This window comes from Dermacentor albipictus, chromosome 6 (assembly GCF_038994185.2).
Source record: "Dermacentor albipictus isolate Rhodes 1998 colony chromosome 6, USDA_Dalb.pri_finalv2, whole genome shotgun sequence".
NCBI classification, from domain to species: Eukaryota; Metazoa; Arthropoda; class Arachnida; order Ixodida; family Ixodidae; genus Dermacentor; species Dermacentor albipictus.
The window spans coordinates 125,967,595-125,991,498 of NC_091826.1; the positions used below are offsets into that span (position 1 = coordinate 125,967,595).

A 23,904-nucleotide genomic window follows, 5' to 3' on the forward strand; every position below is an offset into this window, starting at 1 on the left:
CGTTTCAAATAGCACACACATGGCAATGCATCGATGCACCAAGATATTACATTCTAGAGTTCCGTAACGAAACAGAAAAGTCACCAACATCCGCTTTGCCTATGTTTAATAAGATAAGCGTCCTTCGCTTAGCATTCGCACTGCTGCCTAGAATGCCCAATTAACAAAACCGTGGCTCAGACCAATAAGAAGAGACTTTTTTAGGCTTGTAACGCAGCTCGGAAAGAGCAAAAAGGAAGGTGGAAGGGGTAATGAAAAGGGACGGAGAACAGAGTGAGTGCACTCTGTTCTCCGTTCCTTTTCTTTACCCTTTCCACCTTCCTTTTATGCGAAGCATATTACGAGAGCTCAACCCAGCTCCTCAGGCGCGGCGGTGTCGCCTTGAAACCACGTGACACCGTGACGTCACGACAGAGGAGAAGTGGCTTTGGCTCAACTCTTGCAAGACGGGCTGGGTGGGAATCGAACCAGGGTCTCCGGAGTGTGAGACGGAGACGCTACCACTGAGCCACGAGTACGATGCTTCAAAGCGGTACAAAAGCGCCTCTAGTGAATGCGGTGTTGCCTTAGAAACGAGCTGTTTCTAAGGCGTGCGTCTCTTGCTCAGGCGCACATTTCGTTGCCGCGCCGAACGCTGCTTTGCTCGACGCTCACCGCGTCCAATGCGGGGCGCGTAGTCGCTGCCCTGTAGCCCATTGTCTTACACCCCTTGGCGGGTCGACGGGAACGCTGTCGCGTTCCACTCTTGAAGGCGAAGCAGTAATGCATGAGTTGTTTCTTCGTCTAGCCGAACCAAATATTACCAAGCAACAGCAGTTCACCAGGCTAAACAGTGGTTCAACAACTAAAATAAAGGCTAGTATGCTTCGCATCCTGGGCTTAACCTTACCTAAGCCATAGCCATTTTTTGTTCTTTCCGAGCTGCGCTACAAGCCTAAAGAAGTCATGACATACGAACTCGCATAATCTGCGACGCTTTTGACCATAAGAAGAGACATGTGCATTCATATGAGAGCAGTATCATAAGTTAAATTATATGAGCGAGATTTCCTGGGTAAGTTGGTCTGTGATTACTTGTTTTGCGAACAAACTTATGTTAAACATAGTACTAACAAGCACAATAAGTTTAACTGAAGTTTTTTTTTTCTGCTTTGATTAGGCTTACACCTAAACTCGCGCCCACTGTTATTGAACACTTGCACTTCGCAATGCGTTGGCCTGCTACTCTTTATCAGTGCATTTATTTAGAAATGGTATGGCCAACCAACAAGCAACAGAGCCATCTGGTAATGGGCTGATGCAGTCGAAGCAAAAATTTGTGAATGTTTCCACTCTATTGAGAACAACAGCAAACGTGCGATATCATGACGAAAACTCACAGCAAGGATTCACAGATACTCAAAAAGGACGAATGCATATTGCTATACTCAACAGTGAAACTCAAGCCAGAAAATTCATTATGGACCGGGATGTTGCCACGTCTGGTTCGTAACCACTAACAACGCCCCACCAATCTCATGGGTATGATGCGAAACCCCGACGTCTTTCCCGAAGCCTTTCTTTTTTTTCGCAAGAACAAGTAACAAGGTTTCGTGCTGAGCAAAAAAAAATCAGCATATCATAATGAATAATGCAAATGCTTATCGCAGAATTACGTTTAATGAGATGCTTGCTTCAATACATGCTCCAAAATGGCAAAAAAATAACAGTCGTTTTGTATCCTGCACCATTGACAATGTGTGCGATATGTCAATTGTCAGTTTCATGGCTGAAAAGCTTAGGAATTCCGCGCACCAAACTAGACGATCTTGTAGTTTTTGTTTTCTAAAGATACCCCTGCCTAGGCAGCGATGATAAAGACTTCTTCGAGAACAATGATTCGCAATTCTTTGGGATCAAATGAAGCAGGGGAGCGCAAGACTTTTAGGTTGTGCGCCTACAGGTAAATGCGACACCGCCCTTCACATTATAATTTAAAAGGCATAGCATTTCCAGAAGAATGAACCGATCATTTATGCTTGGTAGTCGCATAATATTTCCCCTAAGGACTGCTCTAAAAGAAACGTCCACTAAAGTGAATGCGAAAGAAGACAAGGTCGACGTACATAGTATTTGCATTTATATGTACTGCCATTAAGGCATTGAAGATGATGCACTGTTGCACAGTTGCATATTTCGGCATTATATGCATCACTTTATTCGTTGTCAGAGGTCCCATTTTTTTTATGGAACCTGTACTTCTTTTTTCTGACAAGCGTGGAAGTTCAGGAATCTTTGTAATTCATGATGAAAGATGTTTTTATTTGTTGAGTGTTTCATTTATTTGCTTTTTTTTAACCGCATGCGCGCCGACGTCCTCTTCTTCAGCGTCGCGTTTAGTTGCCGCACATTTCTGTTTGCCAAGAGGCCGGCTAGGCTCATTCCGGTACCGCTAATGTACGAGTCACATTTCCTCTACGTGTCTTCACACGTCATTGAATTGCATAGTTTCTGCGTTTTCTTTCACATGCTAATTCTACCGACTGTATTAATTCTACACCTTCGTTTTTTCTGTTGCTCACTCATGTATGTGATGCCTACATCGCGTTTCCATTATGTAATTGCCCCCCTATAGTGTAATGCTCAAATGAGCGAAACAAAGTAAGAAAATAAATAAATAAGTAAATAAATAGTGCAGTCTACGCTGCAATGCGGTTACTTGTCGACTATATTTGCGCTGCTTACGGCCGTACCGTTAATTTTACCTGCTCTGCGACTAGTTCTAGTTTTGGTCTCGTTCAGAACAATATTTTTATATATTATGTGACTCGCTACGATGCTCTGAAGACAAGAAATTGTCATTTTCTGATCAGGGTGCTTGATAGATGCATAATTCAGCACTTACGCCAAGCCCGTGAGAAGTCACCAAAGAATACCTCGCCTTAAAAATTCAAATACGGCTTTTGTTGGCGACCTGCTTAGTCAAAGGTCAATTTCTTCGGTACCTTGAAATCAATAAAAGTGTCATAACAGTGAAGAAATCCTTTGGCAACTGCAGAGCGGGAGTGAACTTCAAGTGGCAAATTGTGCCATTGAAATATCATAAACGTTCAAGGCTGTCGCCTTAGAGGAGTCGAAGAAAGAAGTTCACTGGCGATTTAGCGGTACATTCGAGAGAAATGCGGTAGCATTACGGTGCACCTTTGTTGGAGTCCTCGATTCGTGATTTAAACCGCCCTGGCCACATTGCAATGTTTTGTTCGGGAGCTCACTCGACACATGTCTTGCCGTCTTCGAGGAGTGAAGCGAAGTGCAACTGAGTACAGTCCAGAGGAGACTGTCTATTGCAATACACATATGCTCTTCTAAGCTTTTCCATCGCCTCTCTACCTCTACCACGTCACCCGCTTCCTACACTTCACACACATATAGTGCTTTTATTTTACACTTTGACACTTCTAATGCTAACGCATTAAAATTACACAGATCCAGCACACATCTTTGAATTTATGTGAAGCGAAGCTTTCGTGAAGCTCCTAATCAAATACTGTAAGTTCGCCCATTTTCACTGTATCCCTGCGGCAGAGGAAACTGGCGCGCGCAACCGTGCTACATGGTGTGACACACGGCGCGATCATCTGAGAGAATTAGTTGGCGTCGGCACGATAGAGGTTTACGTGCGATTGTGGTCCAATGGTGCCGGCGCACCGATGTTCAATCCCACCATCGGGCATTCAATTTTTTTTTTCAGCATGACCTATTCGATAGGACAACAACAGCAGCAGCCGCGGTCGGGAAAGTCCGCCAGGGATCGCAAAAAATGCGTCCCTTTAAAAGAATGTTGAAAGACCGCGCAACCGCAGTTACAAGTGTGACATGTTAGCACCTGCCTCAAAGTTAGTAATTCGAAGTTTAGTAGTACCTCGATGTTCTTTCTTCAAAGCCTAAAAAGAGCACGCCGTGTTGTCAGCTTTCAGGTTTGCCATGCTCGATAAAGCAGCCAGAAATATTTTGGATTAAAACGAACTCCACTTACAAGGAGCTATAGCTCCTTGTAAGTGGAGACAGTATACTGTCTGGATAGTTTTTTTTTTTTTAGGAAACACGATACGAATACTGACAACTGGGGCACGTTGTGAAATTTTTTGTAAAACAATATTAAATGTAAAGAAAATATAAAGATATTACGTAAAGATATTTAGCATGCTCCTATGGTTAGGAGCAAACTCAGAAACCAACAATGCAAGGAGGAAAACTGTGAGCCTGGTAAATAACGGCAGCAATACGCAAGGCGCGATATCAAGGCTTACAGTTCCGTCTAATCGAGTTTCTGCAGCTTTCTTACGCACGTCACTATTGGCCCTCGGCAAAAGCGCACTCAGTTTTTCGTTTTCCTCATGTGTCTGAAAACGGCTGTTAAAAAAAATAGGACGGGAACCTTAAATACAAGGTGCCCATAGTCTAACAAAATACGAGAAAATATTTCACAGGGGGAAAGGTAACATGGGTATGCTTAAATAAATTGCTGGTTTGCTTGAAAATCAAAGAACGCGTTATAAGCTTTCCGAAGTGTTCAAAATACCATGATTCAAAGCTTACCTTGAGCGTGATCTCAATGGTAAATACAGTGGTAAAAAAGTAGTCGAAGTAATTCAGGATCTGAAAGACAGAAATGTATACACTTAATCGTTGGTGAAGCACACGGCGACGTAAACTCAGCAGGTGCACTAAGTTTCATGTAGTGCTGAACATTCGAAAAATGTCCACACATTTTATTTCTCATACGTGATGTCACTAATAGAGTACACTGCAAGCACTCGCCCTCCACTGCACTACGCACACGTCTTTTACTGAGTTCGAACATTTGCAAAATTCAGAGTGCAGTGGTCTGAAAGAACACGAACGTGGACCTTTACGTGATTTAAAACCTAACGTCCCACCCGACGCGTACAAATCCGCTAAATATACTGAGAGCCATACTTAGGCTACTCTCAGTATATTTTTTCCTGGTACAATATAGAAATTAAATATTCTGGACAGAGCACAGAAAAAACCGGCAGCCAAAGAGTTTGCTAAACAACTTCCTAATGATATTGCATGATGTGCATGTATAGTTGTCTCAGTGTTTAACTCGCGTATAGTGCCTGATTTTTCTGGTTGCGCTTTTCCTTTTTCCTTTATTCCGTTTAATACACTCATGATCTTCTTAAGTGCCAACTCTGCAATGTTTCATGACTGAGACGTGGATATCCCACAATAAAAAAATTATAATCAGGCACCGCCACGTGACAGTGCATAGCGCTCAATGTTGCTTATGGTTTGAACATTGAGTTTTAGATTTTAAAGAGACACTAAAGGCAAACGTTAAGTCAAACTAAAGTGACAGATTAGCACTGGAGAATCTTTAAGGCGTCGATATTATTGCGAACCAAGCCTTAGTAATCGAGAAATTGATGTAAAAGCGCGACACAATCACAGACTCCCCCGGGACATTCAAGTACTTGCTCCGATGACGAAATGCACTCTTCAGTTAAATTGTATCACTAGTACTCATCCGCTCGTTATAAAAACATCGTTGTATTGAATTATAATACGAGAGCAAATGCTACTAGTCCAGTTCCATTTTATCTTTAGAAGGAACAACTCATGACGCGAGTGGTCGAAAGGTTTTGTCCTCGCTTGACTCTGTGCCACCCACGCTTTCGTGTTTCAGCAGTTTCGTTATCGCGTAGTGCTGCGCGTAATTTTGCTGGCCCGCGAAACTCGCACAAACTGCAAGTAGCATGCAATTTCACGTCCGTGCAACGAGCGGTATGCCCGAACGGTGCACGCCACTTGAGCAACAACAGCTACAGCGGCGAATCCACCGCTCTGTCTTGGCTCGGTACCGCCGTCTGTCGGGTGCCGTTTTACTCACCGACGGGAGCAAATGGTGGTGATGACTTAAGCAACGTCACCACACACGGGTTGGGTGGCGGGAGATTTGAATTTGCGATAGAGGTACGTATTCGGACCCTTCAGATGCAGTTTCCTCGCAAACGAAATCTTTTCCTTGCACGAAGCAAGCGCTGCGGGGTTTCGAGAGTGGTATTTAAAGAGTCCACGTCGACTCAGTAATTGCCTTTAGCGTCCCTTTAACAGGTGTTCGTGCAGTTTGCCCAGCTCCAGAAAAGGGCACACGTATGTCCCTCAAGGTACTCAGCGGCGCCGACACACACCCTCAGCGTATGTGTTTCTTCCGAAGAGAACCGGTAGCGTAGCACCACAAGAAAATCTTAGTAGATTAAAACAAAATATTTCTCTACATCCCCGGGCCCCGAGGTTATGTGCCTCGTCATTCTATCGACGCCGTTGTCAACGCCCAGTGGCCCCAGCCTATGCGCGTAAGCCCCAATGCTGACCATAATATTGCACGTTACGAAATGCTTGACAAAAGTATTCTTGAGAACGAGAAATTCCTGCAATTCTCTTCCGCCACAGATACGAACACACTCCTACTTCTGAGATCCCAGGAAATATTTTACTGGAGGAACATCTTTTTTTTTTCAGCATAACACATAAAACAAGCCCGCCAAAACCACCTTTATCTTTCTGCATGTGTAACTGCATTTAAGCATCAAATTAACGAAAATTAGGGGGGAAAAGAAACTAAATCATTTGGTTACTTTCACGTGTTTCGTGCGCATCGATTTGGTATGTCTGATACACAGGATTTCAGCTTTAGACAAATTAATTTTTACTGTTGCGTTCACAGTGCTGTCTGTGTATGATTCAAGCACTATTTAAATACTTGGTTTTAATGCAATTTTCTTTAGTTATGCAATAACTAGAATAGCTTTGCCAGAAGCGTTGGAACAGTCAAAGTGCTAACAACAATTTTTGCTTCCCCTTTATTGAAAACCACATGTCAGCCTGAGGAGGGCACCTGAGGATAAAAATAATAATCGTAATACAACACCGGCTAAGGTGAAGTGTGTTCAAGTAATAAATGCACTTTATCGCACTATAACATCAGCGTCAATCAAAACAAGCTATGAATACACTGGGTCATAAACGGGTGCGGTTACAGGTGGCGTCACAGTCCACTTCCCCGTGATGGTTGCCTCTGAGCACCAAAAATGTCTCGCAGGCCACGCTTTTGCTAACTGCATGCGCCAGAATGAATTGCGGTTCCTTGAACACGTTACAAACGCATGTTTTCGACGTCACCTACACGATAAACGGCCAGACAAACAGGTACTGACCGTGTTCCGGTGTGTGTTTGAGCGAAGCGGGTCTTCTGCGGCGAGCATACCACTGCTGACGAGAATGCACACAAGAATGAAGTTGCCAAAGTAACTGTGGTTGATTATCTTGTGGCAGAGGATACGAAATCTGTTGGAGAGTCAGAACACACAGCGTCACAAAAAAAAAAAAAACACGGGAGGCTTTCCTTCATAACTAAGCATAGCAAGAAATGGTCATGGAGCACGTTCAGCCCCTGATCCTCATATGAAGCCTTTAAAGGCAAGACTAATATAATACATTAAACAATAATAAGTCAAGCCGTTCATGCAGGCTTAATCAGAGTTGCATTAATTTACCCGTATCATTGCAACGTCGTGTTGTTGTAAATAGAGATAAGCTTTAGCATGCTTTCATTGCGAAGCGAAATACGTGAAGATCCTTATTGCTCAGTAAGCGGCTGTTACTGAAACAAATGGAGCGCGCTAACTCATTACCATTTCCTGCAGCTATACTTGCATACTATATGTTATGTTTTACATGCAAGTGACATATATCGCATGTTCTGTATTACTACTCCTGTAGTGGCTTTTTTTCGACGGCAAGCAGTATTAACACACATGCAAACAAACAAATAAACAAAATAACAAGCAAACAATAAGTATTCCCTATTAATAACATCTCAATATTTGTACGTCGCATGTGTTGTTGAAAGTGAAGCGCTGGAATCATTTCGTAACCATTCTTCCCTTCCCGTTCCTCTTATTGAGTTTCACTGCAAGTTGTAGCTAAAGACGTTCAACTACTATCCTCGCTAACAGTTGCATTATTCTACCTGCTGAATGGAAGAAAAGATCCAGGGGTGCATAAAGAAATTAGTGATGCATAACTAAACATGAAGTTTCAAGTCACGGAGAAAGGGTGAAACTTACTCAATCCAAAGACAAATATGGTGTCATTACTCAAAATTATGGTGCATTTATGAGCATAGGAATGAACTGTGCCCTAAAGTTCCCTGAACTTCAGGAAGTTCTCGCCTCCCATCGTACATTTACAGTGACGCCCACTGTAAAGCTAGCTGGTATGTGGAGTAAGTGAGCGCGGTAAACATGAACTCGCAAGCAGAAGGCGTCGCAGAAGACTACTTGCTGTAGTCGCCGTTCGTTCCTCACTGAACGACCGCAGAGTGCACCGTGAACTGTCACCACTTGTTGAGCGGCCTCAAAGCTTGGACCGCGCAGTTTGTTCAACAGTGCCTTCCACAGTACGGCTTGGTATCAAACAGCGCTTACCTGTTGTCGTGCGAGAAGATGAAGAAAGAGCTGGCCTTGGGGATGGGCCGGATCTTGGTCTTGATGTTGAGTTCGGACATGCGGCGTGGGCGCGCCGACCTGACGGACTCTTCGTCAGACTCAACCTCCTCCTCGTCCAGCTCTTCCTCATCCTCCTCGTCTTCTTCGTCTTCCTCGTCTCCAACGTCCTCCTCTTCGTCCCCGTAATCTTCGTCGTCGTCTTCGTCGTCGTCGTCGTCCTCCTCGTCGCTACCGTCATCATCGTCATCGTCGCTTTCCTCTTGGTCAACTGCAGAGGAAAACAAAGGCACGACAAGGAATAAGTGTGAAAAACGAGGGCACCAGGAGAGAATCGCGTTGTTCTCGTTTTACTGGGCACATTGGTTTGCGCGCCTGGCCTTTGCTACCATGATGCGGCTGCCGGCCTTTTGTGCCGATGCTCCTGAGCTGCAGAATGCAATCACAGCTGCAATAACTAGACGTCAAAAAATATGTCCTTCTGTTTTGTATATTCCTTTGGGGGCACTGAAAGTGCCATTGGCTTAAAGAAGAAACAAAATGAAAAACAAGTACATTCATTACTGTTTTTTCCGCAGTAGGGATTATTTATTTATTTATTTATTTGTTTATTTATTTTTTATTTATTTCAGAATACTGCAGGCCAACAGTTATGGCCCATGCATGAGGGGCTATACAAGGCATGATAATGCACTGTGACATAAAAAAGAAAAAAGAACGGCAGTTTAAGAGGTTGCCGCTAATAAACAAGCAGAAAAATGTGTATACACATACACATATACATATTTATACATATATACACATATACGCACTTATACAATACTCATTCACTCAAACAAATGCTCTTCTAGAGCTTTACCGAAATTAGGGGACTGGAAAATGGCCCATGGGAGACAGTTCCAGTCGGAAACGGTCCTCGGGAAAAAACTGCGTTTGAAGGTTTCAGTTCTTGCAAACATAAGTTCCAGTAAATGACTTCCTGTGTGGTGTGTTCGTCTAGACGATAGCTGTTTAAGTACTGTGGGATTAGTATAGGGCGAAGCCTCTCTCACTGCTTCCCGCAATTTCACAAGCGAGAGTTCGTTACGTGGAACGAAAGCATTCTGTGCTTACGTGTTAAAGGGATGCGCGGGGGGGGGGGGGGGGTGTAGCACTGAAAACTGGAAAACTCTACAGAAGCCCCGATAAACGCTGTTAGGAAAAGAATGGGTAAAAATAACCGTATCTGCAGCTATCGCACATTGTGCCTGAACAATAAAAACAAGATCCAGTTGCTTGCGACCCATTCGTGAGACTGCGCCTAGACGGATATCGTCGCCAGGATGTCGACTACCTGAAAGTGCTAAGTGGACGTAATTCTCGCGACCCACCATTTCATGAGCACGCCGATACCTAAGCTTTTTAGAGGAGGCTGGTCATGGATTCGACGAGACGCGATGGCGGCTTGAACGCAAACAGACCTGAGTGCGCCGCGATTGTCGTCTGAAACAATCGTGTGACTTTTTTAGCGTTGGCATGCGGGTTCTTGAGGAGCTGAAACCAGACTGCGTTTGCATCGTTGCAATAGGAACTGCGTATGAGGACACACACATTTCTCACCGTGAAAATATCATCGGCGAATCGTCATCCTAACCCCTTTGGTGCACGAAATATCCTGAGGAGGTTTGTTAAAGTTGTTTCCGTACGTTCAGCCGACTCTACACTAATTTAAAGAAGCTCTATGTTTGACTCTAAATGGGGTTGCGGGGCTAAAAGGACAACTTTTGAGCTTACATGCCGATTTCGGCAGGAGGTTTTCTTTCCTTGTAGTTAGAAAGTTTAGGAAATTTCATTACCCTGCCATAAGTAGAAAAAGAAGTAGGTATGCATGTGTTATGGAGCAAATGAGTGTGTCACATTAGTAAAACGATTTTACAGATCGCAAAGTTAGATAAAATGTTTATGAATAAATATCTTCCAGACGCCCTATATACTTAGTGGATAAGGCCAGCTACTTGCAATTTTGTACCATCTTCTGTAAAATCAATTGAAAACTACGGTTGTTTATTTGTTGTTACCGTGACCCAGAAATCTATACTTTTTACTTGATAGAAGTACTCATTTATACGTTCCCAAAGAAATTATTCGGCGCTAACCTTCGACGGAGAAAACACTGCAAGCTCAAATGTTCTGAATTATTTTATCTGAAGCTATAAGCCAAAGATGGAAGTTCCTCCAACGAAATGTACTGCCCTTTAAAACTGCCTACAATATATGAAGATCAAAATAAATCGCTCACATTCGTCTTGACCACTCTCCGCTACCTCTCTTAGCGATCAAGACTAATTCTGTCGCCAAGTTCCGTTTATCTATATGCCTAGGCCATGATGACACAATCAACATTTTACCTCAGGTTCAAAACAAAACGCTTCTTATAGAAGGAAAAGTTGCACTCCACCTGAAATAAGTCACCGTAATTACATCTCTCGCATATTATATCTTGTTTAGGTTCAAAATATTGTGCCCTGTTCTCACCTGGGTTTTTCGCGCTCCCATCGTCAGCACTTGTGTCTTCTACAGTAATTTGTACTTGTGTCTGAAAAAGAAAAGCAAGGTCCAGTTGAGCCGACTAAGACGTGGTTGAGTTGCAACTCTGCGAATACGTAGGACAGTTTAATTACCTTGTCTTGTTTTTCCTTAGATCTGAAATAAAGACAAAACGCTTATCGTCACCTCTAGTAAAAGACTGCAGCATTCATAAAACTAGAAAGAGAATTATTAAGCTCACCATTTCTGTTAATGGCTACGTTTTAACTATTACAACTCGGCATATAAGCAACATGTTGACTCGGTCACATTCAGGGCAATGCAGCAGAAACACAGTTTAAACTCACAGAGCCCGGACACCATTCCGTACGTCAGAGAGAAGTAAAATTACTTGCGCACACGTATTTTTGGCCATGGGAAGTATGTTAGTGTGAAGAAAACAGCAAAATGATAGTTGAGTAAACGTTAATGAGTATGGTAATTACTTAATTAGTAATTCATTTGCTGAAATATTAACAATTGACAACTCGCTCCAGATTATCAAAAACCCTAATATGGTCTTTGCATTGGGTTTACTGCACTAAATTAGAGTTTTCAGGCATCAAATTCAGCGAACCAAAATGATATATTGGGTTTTGGGGGGTTAAGGCAATAGCGTTGAGCTATCGAAGTATGAAATGCGAAGTATGAAAGCGACTTCGCTAGTACAGATGTAACCAATTTGATTTTCGGCTTCCATGTATACAAATATTTCTACGCTTCTGCTGTGGAAGACCACCCTCCCGTATGTAAAATTGAGTGCAGTATTCTTGCACTTTTTTGTAATAATTCACTTTGATTTCTGCGAACACCGAGTGACATCTTCACTCAGTTATTCAGAGAGCAAACATGCTTTGAATGTAATCAACACCTGTAGACCGAAAAACTGGGCACTTCACAAACCATCTCGCTCTATTAGCCACAATTTTAAAACCTGACCAATAACCTAACCTCGGTGCAACTGCATCGTCTACTGCAGTAAAATAAAGATTTCACTCGATTAAAGAATTGTAGAAATTCGTAGGAACGGCTGGACAACGGCTGCTTTAAGGCCAACTGCAACAAAATTTTCGAACGCGTAGAAAGCCCTGTTCCAGATAATATAGACAAGCAGCAACCTCTGTGCAAAATCTTACGCTAGAAATAAAGTTTGTTGCGTAACAAAGAGCTCGCAAAAATCAATGTTTTTCATGCCGAAACTGAAGAAAACGCCACCATTATCACTCGGCGGATGTGACGTACAGTGTAGAATGTGGAGAACCAGCGCCCATTCTGTCCACTTTTCCTTCCTGTACACGGTTCCGGTGCATTACTGAACGGGTCCAGCACGTCTGCTAGCCACAAACTGCTTCGTGCGCTGTGACAATACCGTAGCGCATCCACGATGTTCCTTTGATGCGAAGTATAATTCCCTAGTCTAGCCGGTTTTTTTCTGTCTGCTTGTCTACGTTCAACAGCAGGGCCTCGATGCGTTCTGCCTCCGCTCGAAGACGAGCGCATTCGGGTGGCCATGTCCGGCTTAATGCGGACGAGCTCCACTCGTGGCGCAGTTACATCGGCGGAAATTTGACGCTCTACAGTCTAGTGTGGCTGGCGAGGGAATAGAACACGTCCTATCGCACGCCGGGGCAGCTGGAACAGGCTGCATGATGCGCTAGCTTGGCGACCGAGTTCACTCAAGCGAGCGTGCTGCGTTTGCGTCTTCGTCAAAAGAGAGTTTTAGCCCAGCGGGTTTACGGCCAGCGGAGCGGAGCGGGCGAGCGGAGACGCGACTGCGCATGCGCACCACGCTGAGACGGCCAGCGGTTTTACGGAGCAGCGTTTACGCCCGCTGGAAAGCACTCCCCAGCGGAGGGTATACGCAGCGCGCGAGCGTGCGTAAGGGCGCGCGGGCGTGTATGGGAAATGCAAGACGGCAGCCGCGAACATGAACGCCGGCAGTTCTGCATCGAAGACTGCGACTGCCGCGCTGACCCGTACATTAGTACTCAGTACATTATTAACAAATAATGCACTGAGAACATGTAATGTATTTTTATTCAACATTTCTTGCATAATAAAAGCAAAAGTAATTCAATTTCATTTCTCAGTAACTCCTATTCGAACCACTAGGTGGGGCAGCAGAGCGCCCCGCTCTTTACCCCGCTCGAGCGGGTGATCCGCTGGGCTAAAATTCTTTTTTCGCGAGCCGCTCCGCTGGCGCAACGGTGGAGACCGCTCCGCTCCGCTGGCCGTAAACCCGCTGGGCTAAAACTCTCTAAAGACGCGCTCGCTCGCCGCGCTGCTGCAGATTACGTTTAAAATGTAGGGCACAATTTTAGGGATCTTAACCCCTCCGGCATGACGTATCCGACTTCACCTGCCGCTTCCTAGCGCGCTCGAAGCGCAGGACTCGCCGACCGATCAGACAACTACTGCCATCTAGAGTAAAGGATGATAAGCAATGAGGCTTTGCACGGCCAGGATAGAGGTGTTCGGTGCTAAGCCTGCGCAAAGCGCGGCCAGAGAGGCTTGACTGCGGGCGCGATAAAGCATCGTCCATTTCGCTCTGGCAACATTGCATTCTTGCATGACTTGCCGCCGCATCTACGCCGTGGCCGCCGCGTCGCCTTCCGCGTCGTGACAAATGTAGCATGCGATTCCTGCTCGTTTCTGGCGCTGTACCAGGAAGGATTTCCTTCGTCTACTTCGACGTGTCCCATGTAAAGACCCACGAAATATCTTGAAGATGATGCACTACAGGAATTGATCACTCGAGAAATCCGCCCTTGAACGCAACTTACCTTTGGCTTTCGTGCCCCATCGCGGCACCCAGAAAGCGTTTGCCAAGCACATCTTGACGGGTAAGTGAGTGCGCTGTTGAAATGTAGCTTGTGCAGCTTCGTCAACTGCAGTTTGCATGCTTTGTGCGCGTTAGCGTGTCCACGTCGCACTCGCCGGTTGCGCTGTGGTGCACGCTGTCGCTCTGAAAGCTGGGGCAGGAAATATGCGTTCGGCCTTCGTCTAATGAGCGTTTGTTGTGGACTGCACAGCCGTTTCTCGTGTTCGAGTACATACTTGAGCACGCGACGACCACGCAACGCATCGGTATTCGTGCAAAAGCTCAAATCACGAACGACACAGGTACAACGCACGCCGAGAGAGGCCGCCGTGAACTCGCAAATGACGAGCGAGCAATGCGCCTGGCGGCCTAGGCGCAACACGGCGCAACTGAGAGATCAACAGTTGCGTGCGGTTCTCCAACATTCGTCATGCCCGCATTGCTACCGCTTTGTCGCCAGGTGCACGCGTGGTCTGCATAGGCGCTATTTGATAGCTGCTAATAACAACATTAGGCGATTGCCAGCCCTACAGTTTTGCCAACATTACTTTGAGAGTATACGCTAGGCATTAGCGGTCAATTTAGCCCGAGTGAAATTTCGTTGCACTTGTCCTTTAAGCGGCAGTTTACAGTCAACTGTCGATATAAACTTGACAACTTTATATTTTCCAGCATAAGGTCAATATTCCTACAATGAAGGGAATATCCTTGAATTGAATACGGTGGAACAAAATAGTCAGTTCTTATCAGATATTTTTGCATATTCAGAAACAAATCCACAGTGCTGGGCCCAAGGAAGCTATGACCAGGCTTTCTTTTTATTAGCTTAAGAAGGAGCCACGCAATCCCTACATTGTTCAACGGTTCTGGTCATACAGGAATTTCACATGGGATGAACGAAGTGTCCATGACCATGAATATTTCAGTAGCAGCGGTATTTCAAGAAGTTCACTGGCCAGTATAATAGCCAAAGGTCGCGAGTAGATTTCTTTCACGAAATGTTCACGCACATTTGTCGTTCACTGCATTCCTCAGTAAACACATCCATGTGCCCTCATTCTTAAATATGGACCTGGTCCTACAGCACCTGATACTCTGCTGCAGCGCTCGCGTTTTGTCGATGTCAATAGTTACAGGTAAGTTGAATGGCGACAGTAACAAGACAGCCAATGGACAGGGACCTCATTACATCACCGGCTATCCTGGGGAATCGTTTTACTTATGTGTGAGAAATTAAGAGTGCACTAAAGAGAGCCAAAACCTCCTGTTTAACTGCCGCGAAGCCGCTTGCTGGTGAATCAATATTTCTTCAGTATTTTACTCAGAACAGTAGTGCCGCTCGAATTTAGCGATGCCAACTAGGTTCAATGGTGAGGCTCAGTGCTTAATGTTCATCCTTCTGCCGACAGTAACCGATAATCGGAGACTGGCGCCGCTACTGCAGAAAACTAGCTGCCATCGCAGCCTCAGCCGTTCGCTGCGTCCAGCAAGCAAGAACAACGATCTGTCATCACGTAAAAATCACATCAAAGTCGTGCAGTTGTTCGCAGAAACATCTCACGCAGTAACGTTAATTTATGCAACATCGACTCTAGGGATTACTGATTTCTAAGTACCTGCTGGTGTTGCTATTTGTGTTTGTTGTATAAGAGAAGAAAACGCGACACGTTCCGCACGAGAGCAAAGAAAGAACGAGGAGCGAGGGATCAGTGTATCGCATTGATTGTTTTTTTTGACCTTGTCAGAAACACTTCAAGTTTTCGGTTCAGCTAGGTAACTTTTAATAAAGGGAAAGTCAGACACCCGCCCGTTCGTAAGCAATTGCTGCAAAGGAAACTCATACGGCTTCCTCAAAGAAAAGCCTCGCCGTTGAAGAAAAACTACGTCAGATTACGTCAAACTGTTGCCTTTGCTTCGAGTTGTTGACAAATTCGACTTCGCCATGTCATCTGCTAGCCGCCTCGTTAGCTCAGATGTTAGAGCGGCTGCCCCGGAAAGGCGGTGCTCACGGGTTCGAATGCCACACCAGGACGAATTTTCCTTAAACTGCGAGGCTTTTCTTTCGAGCAACCCGTATGGGTTTCCTTTGTAGCAATTGCTACGAACGAGTGGACGTCTGATTTTCGCTTTATTAATTACTTCTCTCTACCTTGCGCGTTTCCGCCGGGCTAACACCTCAACCAGGCAACTTTTGTTCAAACGACATCCGCAGAACTATTACAGCGTCCTAAGAAGCCGTCTACCAAACATCTGCAGCGTGCCGTGTGGCGCCCTCACATCTTGATGAGCGGCGCGTGGTTCATGTGGCCGGCCAGGGCGTCAGCCTTGTCCGACGGCGGGTGGCCCCCGTTGTTCGCGCCCCTTCCCGCATCGTTCGAGGCCTCGTCCTGGCTGGCCCCGCCGTTGTTCTGTTCGGCGTCCCGCTGCTGCCGCTGCTGCTGACGCCGCTTGCGCTCGCGCCGGCGCCGCCGCCTACGCCGCCGCCGCAGGCGCCGCTTCCGCTCCTGGCGGAGCCGCTTGCGCCGCTCGTCCTCGTCTTCCTCGGCGCCTTCCTCTTCCTCGTCTTCCTCCTGCAGAGTGAGAGTGAATCCAGTGTTCGTTTCCCGTTATGTACTTTGCAATATTTCCTGTGGGGCTAGCTGGCGAAACATCTATTATAGAAGGCTGGCGCGAGCAGACACAATAACATTCAAAAGAAGATGATATACTTGATTGACGGAAGCTTTGAACAGCCGGACACTTTCTAAGGAACAATAAGCAACAATATGCGGGCTTTTTCGTAGAGCCTAATGAAAGCAACCTAAGTGATATGCCGTAGTCGTTGCCTTTCTTGGAAAAAGACTAATGTCGAATGCAGTGAGTGAGCTTTCAGCCAAAGCTATAATAACACACTTTCTTCGGTCACAAACGAAACTACGAGAGATCACAGCCATAACGACTATGGCATGCGATAATGGTGGCAGGCAGCTACATTTGACATATCAAGTTAAACTTCTTTTTCCCTTCCCAACCTCTACTCATTTTGTGCAAAACGCCCAATTTTTTGCTAATCCCTCACGGTGGGTATGTGCCACTTGTGCGAAGAAACGACACCAGCAGCCACAATATGAAGCGATGAGCAGTACTGAGACAAGAAATGTCGCAGAAGCCAATATTTCGAAAAGGATACCCCTCCGTCAGGACAAGTTCCCTTGTCCAAACAATGGCTACAGCGACATTCTTTGTTTTTAACTACTTCTAATCTTCCTGTGAACTCCTAGCTTATTTGAAATTTGTATATAAGACGTTCTCCCTGCCTTTCATGACTTCTATTTACCTCTCTCGCTATGTATGTATAAGCCGTTCATGAAGGCCAACCAACCAACCAACCAACCAACCAACCAACCAATTACCATGTTACCACCGTGTCCACAGTGTTACCACAGTGGATGTGAAGGGCAGGTCGAGGGTGCTTTGCAAGAGGCCATCGATGTGACGGAGCGGTATCTAATCCCCACCGGGCTAAGGTGCTCGCCCGCTAAATCCGAGCTCTTGCTCTACAAGAAGAGGCCCAGAGGCGGTTCACACCGATCCTGGAAGCCAGCAGCAGAGAGCCACATTACATTATTCACCGGTAAGGGCTCCCCAGTACCGCGGGTAGACACTATCAGGGTCCTAGGAATGTTTATCGAGTCAAACGGGGCCAATGGAGCCGCCCTCAAACGCATTTGTTCCAAGACCGAAAGCGCCCTCGGCCTGATCCGAAGAATCGCCAATAGGTACTGCGGAATCAAGGAAGACAATCTGATCCGCATTATCCACGCCTTCGTGCTCTGCCACCTCGCTTATTCAGGGGCTATGCACAATTGGCTCGTATCGGAGCGCAACAAGATCAACGCCTTAATCAGAAGAGTCTTCAAGCTTGCCGTCGGCCTTCCCATGCGAACGCACACAAAAGACCTTCTCAATTTGGGAATTCACAACACGTTCGAAGAAATCGTTGAAGCCCAAGAATTTTCCCAGTTCGTCAGACTCTCCGGTACCCCAGCGGGCCGAGCCATACTTGGCAAGCTGGGACGTAACCCCATGGTCGTCAGTCTCGACGCTGTGAAGCTGCCCAGCGACGCAAGGTCCAAAATTTACATACACCGGGTGCCACGAAATATGCATCCCACCTACAACGAAGGACGAAGGCGAGCCAGGGGTAAAGCTCTGCTCGCCAGTGCCCGCTTGAACAAGGACCGAACATGCTTCGTAGACGCTGCTTCCTACGTTCAAGAAGAGGCCTTCTCCTCAGTGGTCATCGACTGTGATGCTAAAATCCTTAGCTGCGCTACCGTCCGCACTTCTAATTCCAGCGTTGCAGAGCAAGTTGCTATTGCTCTTGCATTGACGGACAGTGTACATGACACGATTTATTCGGATTCTAAGGCCGCTGTCAGGGCCTTTCAGATGGGAATGGTGGCTCCCCAGGCCCTACGTATCATCCAAAGTACCAAAGACATGAAACATCACTCTTTGGCCTGGTTCCCTGCGCACCTTGGGACCATTGAGGGTGCCTTGATCAACCCCAACGAGGAGGCGCACTCGGCTGCACGAGGTTTGACTGACCGTGCGCTGGGCAACGCGTCCTCTCCTGGGCGACCCGAGCCTCTCTGCTCGTACAACGAAATCTGCAAACACAATTATCTGTCAAGAAGAGTCCTACCTTCGCCGCACTCCTCGCTGTGCAGGGCCCAGGCAGTCACTCTCAGACTACTGCAAACAAGCACTTACCCGAGCCCCGCAGCGCTACACACAATGTACCCCGACCGGTTCCCAAGCCCGGATTGCCCTCTGTGTGGTGACTATGCGGACTTCGAACATGTCCTGTGGGGCTGCGCCTCTGCCGGTCCTCCTTTCACTCAAGAGGAAATGAAGAAGCTGATTAGGGCCCAGGATCAGACTTCTCAAACCCTGGCAGTCCAGAGGGCTCGCGACAGGGCCGTCAGGTTCCACCTGATGGTCCCCGAGTGGGCCTAGCCAGGTGGCGTGGCGTTTGCTTACGTCTCTAGTGGACAAAATAAAGTTGTTTCACTCACTCACTCACTCACCACCGTGTCCATGCACAGCAGGCCCCGACAGAGCCAACTGCAATGCTCCGTGAACACTGTTTTAATGAAAGAGCATTACTCTTGCTCCCGGGTTGCGGCAACGATGCTTTGTTGAGAGAAATCACACAAGAGCATTCGTACTCAACTTTATTGTAAACATTGCACACGACCACTCATTTCGGATGGCACCAAAACTTTGCGACGTCGCTATCGAGTCCGATGCGACCCGCAGTAGCTTCACACCCAAATGTGTAAGCGTATAAAACACTACATTATCACACTGGTTTCACTTAGCCACTTAAATTTGCAGCGTAAGCAATGATATTCAAAATGAGCATGTAACCATGTCATTGAGCAAATTTTCCTATTTCTGTCATAAGGTAAATTATAATCTGTTATCACACAGGTCAACTATATGAATGCTCGCACCTATGACTTAATCACGCATGATATTATTATTCTTAGGCTTTTTGTTTTATTCTCTGTGACAAAATCGACAGCTTTTGGATAGCGACATGGTTACAGCGTCGGCTTGTTGCCCTTGGGTGTCATACTTCAAATCCCACTCACGGACACGTACAATCGTTTATTTAAAAAGCCTGAACAGAATATGTACTTACCACCAAGTACTGTGATTTAGGGAAAATAATGTTTCTAATTGAAAGGATATGCTTGCGAACCTTTCCTTATGTGTCCTTATTGGCCTGGTGAGCTCTAATAAAGTACAAGTGGTGTAAAGTGCTGAAGAAGTTAGGCGCCCATTTTATGAATGACTTTGCTACTGCATTCATTGTTCGTGACGTGATTTATTCGCTGATAAAGTAACTTTGCTGAATTCAGAACAGGCGAGATGACCCAGTGGGTACTGAATTTTCGAATTGGGCACTCGTTGATGGACAGATTGATTCGTTCAATTATTGGTTGGTTCATTGATTGGTTCATTCATTGATTGATTAATTTTGTACGTTCGAAGAGAACACGGCTTATTAGGACAGCTTTTGTGAAGCGCTTGCAGTTCATTAGGGCGCCTTGTTTCTTCAGCGCGCAAACTTCAGCCATTCCGAGTCGCCCGCATGAAGTATTACCCAATCTCGATCCTGTTATACTTCATAAAGTAACCTTGGAAAACAATATTTCTTTCAGGCCACTAAACTCTAGGAAGTTCTACAGATGGCGCTGATCAAGGAGAAACTTACAGGTAGCAATATCAACATGGCAGGGTCTATTTGAGACGTTTCTAATAAATCTATTCATTTTCGCACATCCGTGTATGCTGATGTCGGCTTGAAGGGCCCTTCTCCAGGGCGCATGTAAATTTCAGCTTACACTGCAAGCTCTAAAATGCCGCTTCTTGATCACTTAAGCAAAATCATTTTTGCACACCGGTCCAGTGTTCGGGAGGTAGAACAAATTGAATGTCCTGTTACCACGTACCGCCAGGAAGCGAGCGCGTCCGTAAACAAAGACACACTTTTTGTCGGCCTCGGGCAGTATACTCAAGCGATTCCCTCCTTCTTCTATCCATAAACAGAACGACCTAGCTAGGCTCACGCGAGAAGGCCCACCTTCTCCTCTTTCTCCATTTTTTTTTTTTTTTTAGCTGCGTGGCGCATTTCGGGTGGCGGTGTTGCGCGTTGCGTATTGGACGATTTAGCGAAGTAACCTGTCCTGGTGAGCGACGTTACAGTGCTGTGTTTTAAGTCGTAGAGCTCGTACGTTAAGCTCAAGTCTCTGGCTGGTGGTGGTGCTTCCACGAGAGGGGGTACGTGTGGCGTTTGGTTTGAAATTTGAACTACTTTGTTGCGGCGCGCAGCGCTGTAATACTTTTCAGACACAATTGTCAACGCGGCATGTGGCCGCTGCGCTTGTCTGTTCAAAATAGCCATCCCAGGCTAGGGGCCCTTTAGCAGTGCTACCACACGCATGATGAGGCGCTACTGTACTCAAGTTTAAATAAAGTACGAGTTTCTCTGGCACAAAGGAAGACTCACCTTTTCTATGGCAGTGAGGCTTTCAGCGTCAGCCAGGTTGTCTACTGCGATGGCCAAGAATACGTTGAGCAATATGTCTTCATTACAACGTGCAGTCAAGGAAAGCTCAGTTCGCGAAATAGAAGCGAATTTGGGCTCAGGCAAAGCGCGAAGTCAATGTCACGCCAAGGCTGAAGATAGTAAATGTGGAACTCCGCATTTGACGCTTTAAAGAATAGTGTCTACTGCCGCACGGTGTTTTAGTGCAGGCGCTGTGCCAGGCCACTTTCTCTTTGTCCCCTAAACACTCGCCTTTCTTTTACTAAATGCATTTGAGCCTTATTCGTTTTTCTCTGATGCTGCGTGTTCTTTTTTTTCGCAGATGATGCGGCATTGTAATATTTGGTCGGCAATCGTCGGCACCCTCCTGCCAAGCAGGGGGATCATGGTAGTCACAGGAAGCACTACAAAAGTATGTATAAATTCAATTAATAAGGTAATTCACTGTACTGTGTACTTTTGGAACGTACACTGTTTCCTCGTAGGTCACGGACAGCGACGTGCGGCAAAACAGGCAGGCATGTTTTTTTTTTTTTTTTGGGGGGGGGGTGGTAAAGCTGGATTTGTCGCCTATTGCTCAACGAGACAAGCACGAAGGAAGTATAGAGATTGCTCGTAATGAATGCTAGCAGAAAAAAATGAAGAACGAGCAACAATTCCTGTGTTGCCAGCACCGGACCTTAAGCGCACGTCGATGCTCCCATAAAGGATACAGTTGCCGCAAATGAAAAGAATAATGAAGTAGATGCAGGCCATCCCGCCGAGAGAGCCAACACCGCCGAAGGCTTTGATGCCGTCGTACATCACTACGTTCCAGTCCTCACCGGTCAGGATCTGCGGCAGAACAACGCATCACGGGTATGCTTGAGCACGTAGACTGCAGGAGCCTAGCTGCAACAAATGATCCGCAGCGCTATTCTGCGCATGAAGTATCAAAAGGTTGCGTGTACTCGGTAGGTATTACTATGTTCGTAACGTGTGGCAAAGAAATAAACTACGCCCCTCTGATACGACTCTAAAAAGCAGGACATACATGCTGGACCCGACTATCAGCTGTTTGCCTTATTTTTCTTTTTCTGCAACAATGTTTCTACATGCGTGAAGTAACAAGAGCTTTTCGTATGAACGGCGGTGTGCAAGCCGTTGTTCTGCATATAAATACGTGCACACTGCATCAATATCGAAGGAAATAGTCCGAGTTATAACAGCATGTATTGTAAACTTGTAAGTCAAAGCTTTACTGACTTATTTGCAGTATAGTTGCCTCTTTGAAAAATTGCCGACTTTAAATCTCTTTATCTCACTGTAGGAAGAAGGAAAAGTACGGTTTGTAAACCACTTTTTTTTGCTCGCATTCCGGCACATGTACCAACAAGTGTGATAATGTTAAGGCAAACCATCTATCGCACTCCGTGACACTATTTTTGATGTATAAATTGAAATTACCTGCTTCAATGTCCTCTAGCAACGCGGAAACTACAGAAGGTGAATTTTGACCACGTGATATACTTGAACACATCGCCTAAATGCAAGTGCACGGACATTCTCGCATTGCGGCCCCACCACAACGCAAGCGCCCAGCTGGGAATCGAAGCCGTGGCCTGGTGCACAGCAACAAAATGCCATAACCAATGAACCACCGCGACGGGCACACAAGCAATCTGATAACCGATCGAGAATAAAATACGTGATCGTTAACTCAATGCTCGTCCTCCTTTCATCATTCGTCGTCAGCATTGTTTTTGACATCACTCGTTAACGTATTACCGAAAGTCACCCTTGGGTACTTCACGGCTGCATCGACTATCTTTCGGTCTTGAGCTATGGCAAAAAAAAGCACAAATAAGCTTTACATAATCGTGGTAGGCCAGCTTTATGGTACGCCGCTCGTGCGCGCATTCCACCTGCCCTTCCTTGGTTACGAAGCACTGTAAACTCAGTAAACAAAGAAAGGAAAAGACACAGGCTTCGTCCATTATGCGACATGGCGGAGGAAATCGAGTGATTCACCTGGAATACGGTGAGCAGAGCCTGCCAGAAGGTGTCGAAATTGCTTCGCGGCTTGTCTTCGGTGCGGCGGTTGAACCTGCCGCCGAACACCTGCATTCCGAGCAGAGCGAATATCACGATGAACAGGAACAACAGCAGCAGCAGGCTGGCGATCGACCGCATCGAGTTGATCAGAGACGCCACCAGGTTCCGAAGCGACGCCCAATACCTGTCACGGGGCGGGAGGGGAGAAAGTGCGACGCCAGCCAGGTCAGTGCCAGTGCAGAGACAGCGACGCCCTTCCTCAATTTGTGGCTGTTTTGTGAGCGAAATTTTTCGTTAGGAACAATATCGCCAAATTCTGCCGCCTGCCGTAGATGACATGTTTTCTCCTACAGGTCCGTGATATTTCCGACACTGCTCACCTGAGCGCGTTTACATGAATTTGACACCTCACGGTTTCCTCTGCTTTGCAACCTAAATGACTGCATTAAAGGACAATTTGAACATGGATTGCGGCGCGCGCCTTCAGCTGTTGGAGGTCCCTTGACCATAGTTAGTTGCTTCCTTCGTATTTCTCGTTGGAAAAGAAGGATCAAGGATTCCTGCGGGTTGCAGCGAGACTACCGAAGCTAAACTGAGTTCGCATGCCACCGCTTTTAACATCATCGCTTCTGTACGCGTCTCTCAGTCTCTTTCACTCCTCGTCACATACAAAACCTGCTGTAGCATATCTAGCCTGCAGCAAGGCAAACCTCTGCACTTAGAAATATATCTCTGTTTTTTTTTTTAAATATGTATGTTTAAAGAGATGATGTCAACTCTCCGAAGTTCGAGCTGCTCCTGTGCTTCAGAGTATGATCAGAAGAAAGAAAAACAATATGCTAAAAATAAATTCATGGTGACACTCAAAG

General features: G+C 46.0%; 1 protein-coding gene and 1 long non-coding RNA gene across 7 annotated transcripts in view; one reads left to right on the forward strand and one right to left on the reverse strand.

Moving 5' to 3' along the window:
• The window catches only part of LOC135899458 (muscle calcium channel subunit alpha-1-like), a 934,514-nt gene that overhangs the window by 111,568 nt on the left and 799,042 nt on the right, over nucleotides 1-23,904 (reverse strand). For all 6 annotated transcript variants that reach the window (XM_065428717.2, XM_065428715.2, XM_065428718.2 and 3 more), the window contains 9 exons: nucleotides 23,012-23,219; nucleotides 21,715-21,835; nucleotides 20,963-21,039; nucleotides 16,177-16,469; nucleotides 11,174-11,195; nucleotides 11,028-11,088; nucleotides 8,496-8,784; nucleotides 7,224-7,353; nucleotides 4,579-4,638 (listed from right to left, as the gene is read on the reverse strand). In XM_065428717.2, the coding sequence (XP_065284789.1) occupies nucleotides 4,579-4,638; nucleotides 7,224-7,353; nucleotides 8,496-8,784; nucleotides 11,028-11,088; nucleotides 11,174-11,195; nucleotides 16,177-16,469; nucleotides 20,963-21,039; nucleotides 21,715-21,835; nucleotides 23,012-23,219 (1,261 nt within the window). The remainder of the gene's footprint in view (nucleotides 1-4,578; nucleotides 4,639-7,223; nucleotides 7,354-8,495; nucleotides 8,785-11,027; nucleotides 11,089-11,173; nucleotides 11,196-16,176; nucleotides 16,470-20,962; nucleotides 21,040-21,714; nucleotides 21,836-23,011; nucleotides 23,220-23,904) is intronic.
• On the forward strand, nucleotides 13,590-21,519 carry LOC135899460 (uncharacterized). The gene is made up of 3 exons (XR_010563619.1): nucleotides 13,590-13,921; nucleotides 21,324-21,413; nucleotides 21,487-21,519. It is a non-coding gene; the product is annotated as an uncharacterized lncRNA (long non-coding RNA).